The sequence below is a fragment of the Triplophysa dalaica genome, chromosome 4, assembly GCF_015846415.1.
Source record: "Triplophysa dalaica isolate WHDGS20190420 chromosome 4, ASM1584641v1, whole genome shotgun sequence".
Classification (NCBI taxonomy): domain Eukaryota; kingdom Metazoa; phylum Chordata; class Actinopteri; order Cypriniformes; family Nemacheilidae; genus Triplophysa; species Triplophysa dalaica.
This window is the reverse complement of record NC_079545.1, coordinates 17941081-17955094: the sequence shown is the minus strand read 5'-3', so window position 1 is coordinate 17955094 and position 14014 is coordinate 17941081. Positions and strand designations below refer to the sequence as shown.

At 38.2% G+C, this 14014-nt stretch overlaps 1 protein-coding gene across 6 annotated transcripts in view; it reads right to left on the bottom strand.

Moving 5' to 3' along the window:
- The window catches only part of unc5db (unc-5 netrin receptor Db), a 150524-nt gene that overhangs the window by 38780 nt on the left and 97730 nt on the right, over window positions 1-14014 (bottom strand). For all 6 annotated transcript variants that reach the window (XM_056746555.1, XM_056746550.1, XM_056746552.1 and 3 more), the window contains exons 3-4: window positions 4331-4474; window positions 2265-2368 (exon numbers count right to left, since the gene is read on the bottom strand). In XM_056746555.1, coding sequence (XP_056602533.1) covers window positions 2265-2368; window positions 4331-4474 — 248 coding nt within the window. The remainder of the gene's footprint in view (window positions 1-2264; window positions 2369-4330; window positions 4475-14014) is intronic.

Genomic DNA, 14014 nt, shown 5'->3' with positions numbered 1-14014 from the left:
TTTTAAAAGTAACTAGTTACAATATTGAGTTACTCTATAAAAACATAACTAAATACGTTACTTGGTTACATTTTGTGGAAAGTAACTGGAATACTTTTGCGTTACTTGTGCGTTACTTTTCCTCACCTAACTGATGCTCATGCTTTTCAAGACTTTGGTGTTCTTTTGTGTTTAACACTGAAATGCATTTAAAAATCCTATATAGCCAATAACACATCTTTAATTTCTTTAAAAAACACTTTTCAAATATTTCCTGACCAGCACAAGATGGCGCAGGTGAGCTTTTGGGACGGCAGAGTCGACAGAGTAGTTTCCGGTCGTATATCACTGTGTGGGTAAAGGAGGATTTTTTTTAAAGTACTATATTTGCAGCTGCGCTTCCACCGGTGTGGTGTTTGAAAACATAGAAGTTTATAACTTATGACTATACAGTATCCAAACATACTGTATGTGGTCCGTATTTTTTGCTTTAATTTTTTTGCCAAACGATTACATTCATGCTACATTCATATTGCTGATGAACCAACAAGATCCTTTTAGATGAACTACTGAAAAGTTTCTTTGTCTTCTGTAGGCCTGAATGAACATTTTCTTCATTAGAATGTTATGATTGTACCAACACAGACTTTGGGCCAATCATAACAGTGCGTTTTGATCTCAAACATACTAATACTATTAATTCTATTCTTTGTTCAAATATACTATTATACTGGTAATTTACAGGAAAATGACTAGCAGTGTTTTACTGGTATTTTTGAAAAGGTCATGTTCACAATTTACTTGTCTGACAAGCTCCAAAGGGATGAAAAAAAATATACATACAAATGTTTGTCACATTTTTAAATGAGAATGGGCTTCCAAGTCTTTATCCGTCTCAGGAACATACTGAAATGTATGTTGTTGACCTCTATGATAACCTTCATCTTTACCAGAGTTCTCAAATCTCATCAACTTTTGTCTGAATGGTTCTTTGAGGAACCAAAAATGGTTCCTCTATGACAGCACTGTGCAGAACCTTTTAAGCACCTTTATGTGTATGCTGAGTAACCCAACATTTTGGGTGCATCATGCATGGTAGTAAGATGCGTTGAATCGCAAGTGGACTAAGGAGACACATAACCATTTACACTTGGTCTCCTTGGTCCACATTTGACCACTTCTAACCTTATTTCTTGAAGACGAGGGTTCATAGGTGGGTAAATGTATAGGCTTTTTAGATCTTTCAATCAACACTACAGGAAGTGGTTGAAGGTGGACAATCTCAAAACGTAGACCCCGTTTACACCTGTGTTTAAAGTCGTCCCTTTTTTGATCTGATCGACCATCTTAATATCATCATCCATGTGTGTTGCATGGATGTCAGACACATCTATGTGAAATGACGCTGACCAATAACAGCATATATGACAGTAATTTATTTTTATAATAAACACCTGTTACGCTATTTATCATGAGAGTGAACTGTAATGAAAAGCTGACTGGATCCGGAGAGACATAAGTCTTGTTAGCTCTGTGGCCACAGAAATCCTACCGAGCATTTCTCAAGGGGGTGTTTATGACAGTTTAAAACCACAAACACATTTCCACTGGAAGACGGAGAGCAAGAGAGAGAAAGCTAGTGTGTTAGCAGGCCGCACGCTGGTAAAATGATGCCTTATAAATCTACACAGCCCTCCCCCTCGCTGTCTGGATTTAAATTTTTTATAGCGGAGGTGTGCATGAATGGGCTAGATTGCCGATCGCTGGTTCTGCACACTACATTATTCACTAGCTTCTCTTCAAGCTGACTTCATTTATGTTGACAAAAGAACTTGGGGGAAGATTCTTGTCTCTCAGTCCTTCCCAGATTTCTTTATTTTGTCCACTATGCTCTCAAAGAGACAAAAGCTGACACAGCTCTTCCATTTCACATCACTGAATCATTCATAAGCATTAGTGCCAAGGTCCAAACTCGACTACAATTACACATGAGCACTGGATATCTGCTTACTTATTATCCATGATATGTGCTGTCGTCTTTATGACTATACACTACTGCCCATTGAATCTGAATTGTGAAACATCATCAATGAAACATCATTGTGGCATGAAAAATGATAACAAAAGTTTGCGCTGATAAACAGAACAACTGGACATCACAGTGAATTAAGCACCGAATAAGGCAGTGCTTTCACTTTATATAAAGCACGAAAGCAGAAAGCTTACACTGCCCTTGAAATCCTCCCTGTGGGAATGATGTCAGAAGCTTAGAGGACGGGTCTTACCTCGGCCATGGGCACTCCCTCTGGGGGACGGCAATGCAGAACAATCATGCCCTTGATTGGCACTTCCTTCCCCTGAGGATCTTGCTCGAAGTTCTTGCGGAGGTCTGTTTGAAAAGATAAGAGGCAGCTGTCATACCAGGCAGACCCGGAGCCAATATCTGGCCTATTTGTGCCGATCGCTTTCACCACCCAGCATCCTGCTCTCTATGCTCCTGTGAACTCCCTCTGGCAACACTGGCAAGCTAGGGCAAGAGAGTGTGTCAACGGTGCCCTGGCCATCTGCTTGAGTTCCAGGTGTCACCAGTTGACAGTTCTGATTCATCGCTGTACTCTGCTTGTGGCATAATGCAGTGTTTTTTCCATACCCTGCAAATTCTTGACATGTGGTTAATAGAAATTGGTACGCAAGTTGGTAAGCAAGTTCAGATGAAGGTTGGACCACCACAGATAGCAAACCAGTATAGGGGTCCACATCTATGCTGTCAGATTTATATATCACCCGTACTTGAATTTGAAAAAGCTACCGAATTTACTACCTCAAATTTTATTGTCCTCAATTCGAATCTTTTGAAAAAGTTTTTGAATAAATTTGCGGTCCTAAAAATTTGGGTTGTGAAATTCAGGTTTTCATTATTCAATTTCACACTTTCAGGTCGTAAAATTCAGGTCTCAATATTCAGGACATCATGTAATTTGGCTAAACCAAGTGTAACATCCGAGAATGCAAGGGAAAACCCGTCAAACAAAGAAAACAGAACCCAAGAGGCGAACTCTGATGCTTTTTTGGTAACAGCCAATAGGTGACGCTTCGGTAGCTTGGCCGCCATTTAGCGTATCTGCAGTAAATGTTGAAAATTTGTAAGTAGAACAGATGGACAGAATTTTTAGGATGGTGAATTCATTCAAAAATATTTTAAATTATTAAAATTATGGACAATAAAATTTGAGGTAATAAATTCAGTAGCTTTTTCAAATTCAAGTCCTGGTGATATAAATCTGACCCCATGCACACATGCAGCACCAGACAACTAGCATCTGTTACATCGCCTGAATCGCTCTTATTTGCATTGCATGGGGTCCTATTCATTAAAAGTCATTATAGTGATTATATTTAATTGCATGATGTATTATACTGTAGGTAAACTGATGTAATAAATAAATAATACAATTGGTAGAGCAACCCAAGTCGCCGGTTCTACTGATTATAAATTTTGAGAGTAAAAGCTCAGTTAGTGGCTACGAATAAAAGCAGCAGCCAAATGTAATGTATATGGTTTATAATTAAGCATTATGGGGAGTTGCCTTCACTGTTGTATTTTAATTGCACACTGGAGGCTTTTATAAAGCACTATTCTTTGTAAGGCTGCTTTGGAACGGTATTTAATATGAAAAGCATTATGAATGGTACACTGAATTACCTTAAAAGAGCTCCCTATAATCAAATAGTGTGTACTGAATGGGTGCATATGCACACTTTAAAGGGATGGTTTATTATTTTTCAGAAATTGATTTTCATCTATTTCATAACAGTAGTAAATGTATTATCTAACATATAGCTTACAATAAACAATTTAGTTTTTAATGTAGCATTTTTAAATCTGTTCTACAGGTTAGTTCATGGTGCATCAACTAATGTTAACAGACACAATGTTTGATTTATGAACTGTTTTAGTAAATGCTAACATGAACCAAGGTTAGTAATGCTGTAGTAGTATTGTACATTGTTAGTTGATGCATTTACTAATTGTTTACAAACAGCATCTTATTGTAAAGTGCTATCTATTGTTTTAAGAAAAATAAAAAATAAACCAGATGGTCAAAAATGAATCATGATTTTAATGCTACGGTCAATAAGTTTTCGAAAACAGTTTCATTTGCACTTGTTTAATTGCATTCACATTCTCTTTTAAAGGAGTTCACCTGTGGCTTATTCATTTGTGAAGTATTGATTAAATAAAGATAAACCAGCAAATAGCACAAACATTCCAGTTAAAGCAATCAACATTTCTTAAAAGATAATTGGACATGTTCGAATGGTGAAAAGATTGGGAATACAGTAAACTCACAAGCTATCCTCACTGTTGCCTTACGACTCTTCGAGGTTCCCAGGTGACTCCAGGCAACACACAAGCACCAGTAGTCCTCCGGACCGTGAAAGTCCTCCACCTGCTGCCTGGTAACATTGATCGTCACTTCGCGTATTTTCAGCCCTGAGCAGCGAGAAAGCAGAAGTCATGAACATCTGAATTCACTTCAAGTCAAAGCCCATTAAGTATTGATTTTCAGTGTTCGGTCACAGTCAGGATCCTAATGGCCATTGACTGTATAATATACAGATTCTAAATAAAACCAAGTGTCTGCTGGAAGAAAACGTACAACATCTCAGTCAATTTTGAGCTTGGACTTACAACAATCCCACGTATAATAGTAAAACTAGTACAAAAATGAAAAGCTTTGGATTGCTATTCCCTTCACAAAGCTGGCCTACATATCTTTAGTTTCTTGACTTTCTGCTTGAAGTGCATTACTGATAAAACACTTTCTTCCGCTCTCTCCCGGGAAGTCCTTGTTTGTGCCGCTGATCGTAAGTAAGATGAAAAAAGCGAGCTGAAGTTGCATTAGCCTAAAAGCGCGAGTACCAAGAACTGGAGGAACCCTGGAGGATTCATTCAAGACAAATATCTCCAAATGATACGGTCACAAATTCAAACCCCAAGCCTTACAGATATGCAAAATCTACAATCATTTAATGCCCTCTAACGTTCGTCGCCTTTCTACATCTGTCACATCTCTGGAGTGAACTTTATGTGAAGCACTTTGCCGATTTGTCACAGAATAATGCATCGTAGCAGCTTCCATTTCTTAAATCTCAGTTTCATCAGCTTAAAGTCAATCATTTCCAGCCATTTCTTCAGTATCTCTGCCCTGCAAACACCACAGTAGTACTGGATTAGAAGGAAAGAGCAATATGCTGAGGAGCAAAATAAACCAGTGTAGCAGTTTCTCCCTCTTTCAAATTCACGTTCAAATACAGTAAATACTGTAATCTGTTATGCGTCTGTACCGTAAGTCTCTTAACAACACTGACAGGGACCACATTTTTTAACAGATAAATGTCAAATACAACTGAAAGAGCCAGGCAAATATATAGGGATTATGTTTGCTGCTTGAAAAAAAAAAATGATGGTTTGGATTTTGTGTAAAATATCAGGTCTAGAAGGCTCAGTTCATTTCAGTATGCTGGGTTAAACAGAAGGAATAATGCAGCATTTACTTTCAGAGGATAGCGTCAAAGAATACTTAAATGTCCTTATGACATTAGTAGTGTGTCATCTTTCAAAGCCAAAACAAGACCAGAAGTTTCTCTTAAGCACCTAATGCTCAATAATGGTCCAATTGCATGTGGAAATAAAATACAATTTTAAATTATATACATTAATAAAAAAAAAGGATTTTCACATTAGAACAGGATTTGATCTCTGGATTTGTATCACTGTGGGTTCAGCACATCTCAGGCTCTTTGGACATTGGGGAAATGATAATGCTGATGATTATAATGATTTAATGATGATTATGTAAGTAGCATTTTTGGTTGGTTGTATTGAAGATCAATTTGTCTACATGGTTTTTCTCTAATCATTTTTGCTTTCATATTTTTAACAAAGACGATGAATTCAAGGGTTTTAGCATGTTGACACTGACAGTATGTTGCACCTTAGCGTGCTAACAGCAACTGTTGGCCTGTCAACAAGCTGAAGCTCTCCAAGAAACAGTGTCTCTGAATTCCCTCACTGACACAGCCTTCAAAGCACAGTTTTTTTTAACAACTCTGCTGCCTTCAACAATACATTAGAGAAAGTCTTTGAGTGTTCCATCATGTCCTGCTGTTTTTCAGCAACTTGCAACACAAGACAAGTTAAAAAGGTACAGCATTTGAAAACAACTTAAAATATATTTATACAGTGGGTACAGAAAGTATTCAGACCCCCTTAAATTTTTCACTCTTGTTATATTGCAGCCATTTGCTAAAATCATTTAAGTTCATTTCTTCCCTCATTAATGTACACACAGCAACCCATATTGACAGAAAAACACAGAACTGTTGACATTTTTGCAGCTTTATTAAAAAAGAAAAACTGAAATATCACATGGTCCTAAGTATTCAGACCCTTTGCTCAGTATTTAGTAGAAGCACCCTTTTGATTTAATACAGCTATGAGTCTTTTTGGGAAAGATGCAACAAGTTTTTCACACCTGGATTTGGGGATCCTCTGCCATTCCTCTTTGCGGATCCTCTCCAGTTCTGTCAGGTTGGATGGTAAACGTTGGTGGACAGCCATTTTTAGGTCTCTCCAGAGATGCTCAATTGGGTTTTGGCTGGGCCATTCAAGAAGAGTCACAGAGTTGTTGTGAAGCCACCCCTTCGTTATTTCAGCTGTGTGCTTAGGGTCATTGTCTTGTTGAAAGGTAAACCTTCGGCCCATATCCATGTACTTGTCCGCATTCATCTTTCCCTCAATTGCAACCAGTCGTCCTGTCCCGCACTGAGGAGAGGCTTCCGTCGGGCCACTCTGCCATAAAGCCCCGACTGGTGGAGGGCTGCAGTGATGGTTGACTTTCTTCAACTTTCTCCCGAATGCATCTCTGGAGCTCAGCCACAGTGATCTTTGGGTTCTTCTTTACCTCTCTCACCAAGGCTCTTCTCCCCCGATAGCTCCGTTTGGCCGGACGGCCAGCTCTATGAAGGGTTCTGGTCGTCCCAAAAGTCTTCCATTTAAGGATTATGGAGGCCACTGTGCTTTTAGGAACTTTAAGTGCTGCAGAATTTTTTTGTAACCTTGGCCAGATCTGTGCCTTGCCACAATTCTGTCTCTGAGCTCTTCAGGCAGTTCCTTTGACCTCATGATTCTCATTTGCTCTGACAAGGACTGTGAGCTGTAAGGTCTTGTATAGACAGGTGTGTGGCTTTCCTAATCAAGTCCAATCAGTATAATCAAACACAGCTGGACTCAAATGAAGGTGTAGACCCATCTCAAGGTAGGGGTGGGCGATATGAGCTCAAATTCATATCATTGTATTTTTCACTGTCCAGTCGATTGTTTTTTTTCCAAACAGTGCAAACTTTCAACATGAGGAAGAAATATTATTTAAAATAAAATAAAATATTGTGGTGGAGAAAAATTAAATGTTATTCATTTTGTTGTAAACTCTTTCCTGACATTCGGTGAAGAGATGTGGCAGGCGTGTTTGACTAAAATATTTACGTCTGGGGATCTCGTATCTTGGCTCCAGAGTTTGAATCAACTTTCTGAAACCTTCTTTCTCCACAGTTTGAATGGGTGCCATGTCCTTCGCTATGTGATGTGTTATTTCACTGTTTATGTCTTTGCATCTTTTACTCGCCTTGTTATACGGAGTATCGGCAGCGAATGAAGACTTATTGATTGCTGCATGGGAGCCATATGCTTCAGGATATGCTTCCGATCGGCTTTGTCGGAGGAGAGGGCTTTAAAAATCTTATGTAATTTGTACAGCCCGAGTTTACTGTTAGTCTAGAAAAACAACCACTGGCAACTTTTTCATGACAATAGAAATGGAAGCCTTTTTAGCTGTTAATTCATGAAATCGTTCCGGACTGTTAATAAATGCCGTCATTCGGTACATATGTTTTAACACATTTTAAGTCTGGTCTAAAATCTTTATGGCTTTATTATATTTTCCTTGATCAATCACACTGCTGTTTTTTAGTTGGTATAAATGCGCATGCTCATATTTTACAAGGAAATGTTCTAGCATTATGAGCGGTTTATGCTGGTCGACGTACTGTTTATAAGTGCCATCATTCGGTTGTTAATATATCAATGTTTCCGCGTGTTATATTAATGTATAGCTTGATGTAAGATTGCCTATTCCATAATAAATAAAGCAGTGTGTCGTCACTGATTGAAATCATAAATGGTCTCTCCCTCTCTCTGCTGATGTGTGTGTAATACTGTAAATGCATCCATGAGGTGGAGGGGTGCTAATTTCGAATAAGTTTCGAATAGTTGTCATCGATCTTCGAATTTTATTTTTGTTTTAAATGCCCATCCCTAGTTCGTTGGTCGATGTCGGAGATTTTGAACCCAAATCAGTTCCGTATGACAGAGGAGCCCCCGCTTTTTTAACTAATTCCTCCGCGTACTATTCAACAAACTTACTTTCTGTGCGTTCGCTCATCTTTTTCACTCAAATCTCACCTTCAATCTCATGAATTCGCAAACGCAAGCTGCAGTTTCTTGTGCACGCTTGATTGTTGCTGTGGCGTGTTTGAGTAACGTTTGGCTGGTTGTGCTATGACTTGGACTGTTACGGCGCTCTCTGTTTGATTCCTAATGCATGTGTAGCGAGGAGTTGGACATAGAGGAGAAAAGATTAAACGTTCACCCTCGACATATCTTCATTAGCAGTGTTAACAGATGACAAATTGAACAAAAAGTTATAAATGCAAAATTAGAGTTCATGAATATACAACGGTATGCATGATATAGCGAAATTCATATCATGGTACAAAATAATACCGGTAGTTACGTACATACCGGTATGTCGCGCAGCCCTATCTCAAGGATGATCAGAATAAATGGACAGCACCTGAGTTAAATATATGAGTGTCACAGCAAAGGGTCTGAATACTTAGGACCATGTGATATTTCAGTTTTTCTTTTTTAATAAATCTGCAAAAATGTCAACAATTCTGTGTTTTTCTGTCAATATGAGGTGCTGTGTGTACATTAATGAGGGAAAAAATGAACTTAAATGATTTTAGCAAATGGCTGCAATATAACAAAGAGTGAAACATTTAAGGGGGTCTGAATACTTTCCGTACCCACTGTATATTTTTTGAACATAAGAATGTGTTCTTTGTTAATGTGGAATGTGGACAAGTCTAATGATACAGGGCATCCTTTACATCATATTTACATATTGGTGTGAAAAGAAATTAAGAGATCATTCCAAATGTTCATTTAACCTGTTTCTCCAGTTTTCATTTTCTGCAAATAGAGGAAAAAAAATATTTGAAATTCTGTACAAATATTGTTAGTAATTCACAGAATTAAACAAAATTTTTCATTTTACCTAATTTAAATTAAGAAAATGAAAATAATTTTAAAATGGTCTCTTAATTTTTCCACAGCTTTATTTTCATTTATCAGACGCATTTATCAAATGCGACTTACAGACATCACAAGCACTTTGCCTTAAACATCAACAATAGATGTAACACAACCTGCATTAAAGATGTCCTAGTGAAAATGAAAATTCTGTCATCAATTACCTCAGATTGTTCCAAACCTGTATACATTTCTATACAACACAAAGTAAGATATTTGGATGTCAGTAACCGAGCAGATCTGGTTCCCCTTTGACTCAAATAGTATTTATGTTCCCTACTATGGCAGTAAATCGGGTGACTGACGTTCTTCAGTACAAAGTTTTACAGTACAAAGAAATGTGTACAGGTTTGAAACAATCTGAGGGGTTAGTTAATGATGACAGAATTTTCATGTTTTGGGTGAACTATCACTTTAATACACAAAACAGAGCAAGAGTGTGCAAATGCGTCTGATAAAATAAATAAATGTAAATGTAGATTAGTCAGCTGTATTAGTTACCCCTCATTCGAAACTTATGTAACCCCATTTAACAAATTCATCTTCGAGAATATACAGTTGAAAGAAAAAGTATGTGAACCCTTTGGGCTTACTTGGATTTCTTCATGAATTGGTCATAAAATGTGTTAAACAATAAAAGTAACAACAATAGAGAAACACAGTCTGCTTAAACTAATACCGCACAAACATTATACGTTTTCATGTTTTTATTGAACACAATATGTAAACATTCATAGTGCAGGGTGGAAAAAGTATGTGAAACCCTAGGCTAATGACTTCTCCAAGAGCTAATTGGAGCCAGGAGTCAGCCAACCTGGGGTCCAATCAATGTGATGAGATTGGATGTGTTGATTGAAGCTGGCCTGTCCAATAAAAAACACACACCAGTTTTGAGTTTGCTGTTCTGAAGAAGCGTTGTCTGATGTGAACCATGCCTCGCACAAAAGAGCTCTCAGAAGACCTACGATCAAGAATTGTTGACTTACATAAAGCTGGAAAGGGCTACAAAAGTATATCTAAAAGACTTGATGTCCATGTGTCCACGGTAAGACAGATTGTCTACAAATGGAGAAAGTTCAGCACTGTTGCTACTCTCCCTAGGCGTGCTCGTCCTGTAAAGATGACTGCAAGAGCACAGCACAGAATGCTCAATGAGGTGAAGAAGAATCCTAGAGTGTCACCTAAACACTTACAGAAATCTCTGGCACATGCTAACATTTTTGATGACAAATCTACAATAAGGAAAACATTAAACAAGAATGGACTTCATGGGAGGACACCACGGAGGAAGCCACTGCTGTCCAAAAAAAACATTGCAGCATGTTTGAAGTTTGCAAAAGAGCACCTGGATGTTTCACAGCACTACTGGCTAAACATTCTGTGGACAGATGAAACCAAAATTGAGTTGTTTGGAAAGAACACACAACGCTATGTGTGGAGAACAAAAGGCACAGCACACCAACATGAAAAACTCATCCCAACTGTGAAATATGGTGGAGGGGGCATCATGGTTTGGGGCTGCTTTGCTGCCTCAGGCCCTGGACGGATTACTGTCATCGATGGAAAAATGAATTCCAAAGTTTATCAAGACATTTTGCAGGAAAACTTAAGGCCATCTGTCCGCCAACTGAAGCTTAACAGAGGATGGACGATGCAACAGGACAACGACCCAAAGCATAGAAGTAAATCAACAACAGAATGGCTTCAACAGAAGAAAATACGCCTTCTGGAGTGGCCCAGTCAGAGTCCTGACCTCAACCCGATTGAGATGCTGTGGCATGACCTCAAGAGAGCGATTCACACCAGACATCCCAAGAATATTGCTGAACTGAAACACTTTTATAAAGAGGAATGGTCCAAAATTTCTCCTGACCGTTGTGCAGGTCTGATCTGCAACTATAGGAAACGTTTGGTTGAGGTTATTGCTGCCAAAGGAGGGTCAACCAGTTATTAAACCCAAAGGTTCACATACTTTTTCCACCCTGCACTATGAATGTTTACATGTTGTGTTCAATAAAAACATGAAAACGTATAATGTTTGTGCGGTATTAGTTTAAGCAGACTGTGTTTCTCTATTGTTGTGACTTAGATGAAGATCACAACACATTTTATGAACAATTTATGAAGAAATCCAAGTAAGCCCAAAGGGTTCACATACTTTTTCTTTCAACTGTATCTAGATATAAAGTTTTGCTAATGATCACAAATCACAAAAGGGTGATTGGCACAGAGACAATGGCACAAATCAAATGCCGTTCCCACCACACACAGCACTACTGTCCATTTTAGCGAAATCGAATGTGATATTTCCTGTAATAAATGAGCAGCTCTCAACCGTCAAGGAAAGGAGTCATGGGAGAGCGGGGAGGCGAAACACTAACATCTCATTTAATCAAGTGCCTTCTTGAATTGGTTTTCTCCCAAAAATGAATGACAGTGCGGAGGAAAAAAGCCCAGAACAGCATGGAGTATGCTCCCTGTCCTACAGCTTTATTGATCATAAAAGCAGATTGCCTTCACTTCAGAGCTGACTCTACATCGTCCTGTTAGTCAGGGGTAAACAAAGCAAGACCGGCGCCTGTTTCATGGACACTCTTGAAAGACGAAGGCATTATTCATCATTCCCTAGCTAAGACGTTCTTTCGACAGCGTAGCGTGGGGCACGAAATTCAGAGGCGGGCAGGAAAATCATGACTAATGACTGTCCATAATCCAGACTGAGAGATGAAAATATGTGTAATATGTTAATAGGAGATGGGCGCTTTTCTTTTGATAGAACATCAAGATTTTCCTGCAGGAATTTCCACCGGATGACAGGTGGTGTTCCAGAGGGACACATTGAAGTATCATCTGCCGGCATAATCTTTGAACAGAGCAAAGACTGTTGACAGTAAAAATTTCCATTTATGTGGAGTAATTTAAGCATAAGAATCTCGCTTGCCTTATAGCTACGACAAGAAACATCATACAAACACAGCAATCACAAAGTCGGAGGTGTCAGGGCAGTGCTGAACTATGTCACTAATGTAAAAAACGAAAATGTGACAGACTTTTCGTCTCCTCTAAACTTTATTTAGAGCTTATTAATCCAGTCTGACAACATTGCCCCAAACAAATTTTAAAGGCTGGAGACATCAATCGTTTGAATCTTTAGCACAAGCAGAGTTACATCTATTGAGCACATGCCCCTGATGTTCTGTTTGAAACAGACAAAGTATTGTAATATCCATTGTAATCGCTGGATGACTGACGGTGATATAAGAGGTGCGTGACACCAAAAAGAGATCAAGCGTTTGATGAAAAGATAAATGAAACCGAGATCCTAATAAGTTGTTTAGATCGCTAGCATAGCGCAGAAAATGAAAAGCACGAAACGTCTCCAGCACAGGACAAAAAGTTCATAATAATACCACATCAATCGGTCTTATTTCTTTTAATGTGTTGTGAAGAATTTTCCTTTCTTATACTTTAGTAGTTCAACGTCTGTGCTAACAAGTCAAGGGAAACTGCTTATGTTCTTTGGCAGAAGCCACAGGAAGTGGCATTATTGGCATTTCTGTCCTACGGTGGAACACATTTACTTACAGCTTTTGTTTGCTGCCCTTTAACCGTGAACGATTATTTCAGCACCATGGAGAGCGACAGACTTTGGAGGTCTAACAAGTGGAGTTGTACTTTTTCTTGTGTTCAAAGACCCTGTGTTGTTGTACTGTATATGTGTTTTGTGTTCTTATGGACTTTCAATGTGTCCATCATATCCGCAAAATCTTAAGGTGTCACATTTGTCATTTTGTGATACTCAAGTATGTTTAAGAGTGCTCGTCGTGCACTCACAATACCCACGCTGACTAGTACTCCAAAGAATACTTGTAAAGGGTAGTTTAATACATCCTTAAAGCATTGTGATGTTGGGTTAAACGTCAGATGTTCTATCCTCTACTATTAGGATTTACACTTAAAAGCAAAATCTTTAAAGATATGTTTCCTGGCCTTTTATAACCCAGCTCTCTTCCTCTTTTGTGATTTACTGTTTTAATAAAATCATTCTATACAAGTATTAAAAGTCATTAATTTGCATATTGAAGGGATAGTTCACCCAAAAATGCATTTACTTTAAAATCTGTATAAATGTATTTGTTCTGATGAACACAGAGAAAGATAATTGGAAAAATGCTTATAGCCAAAAAGTTCACAGTTCTTAGACCCCATTGACTACCATAGTAGGAAATTTACTTTTTGTTCTTTGTTCTGTTGAATACAGAAGAAGATATTTTGAAGAATGTAGGACAGTTCTGGGGCACCCTTGACTACCAATGTCATTTTTACTACTACTTTAGTCATGGGATCCACAAATGGCTACAAGCATTTGCCCAAATATCTTTCTCTGTGTTTAACCAAACAAAGAAATTTATACAGGTTTTATACATACTGTCTCTCAAAATCTGTTTCTCAAAATCTGTTTCTCAAAATCTGTCATTTCAGTAATTTAAACACACATTTTTATCTGTTTTGAAGTTGTAGAATTTTACTTAACTATTGTTATTATTAAACATTTCTTTGCAGCGTGCCTTTCTACAAAGCATTGGAAACAACTTGTGT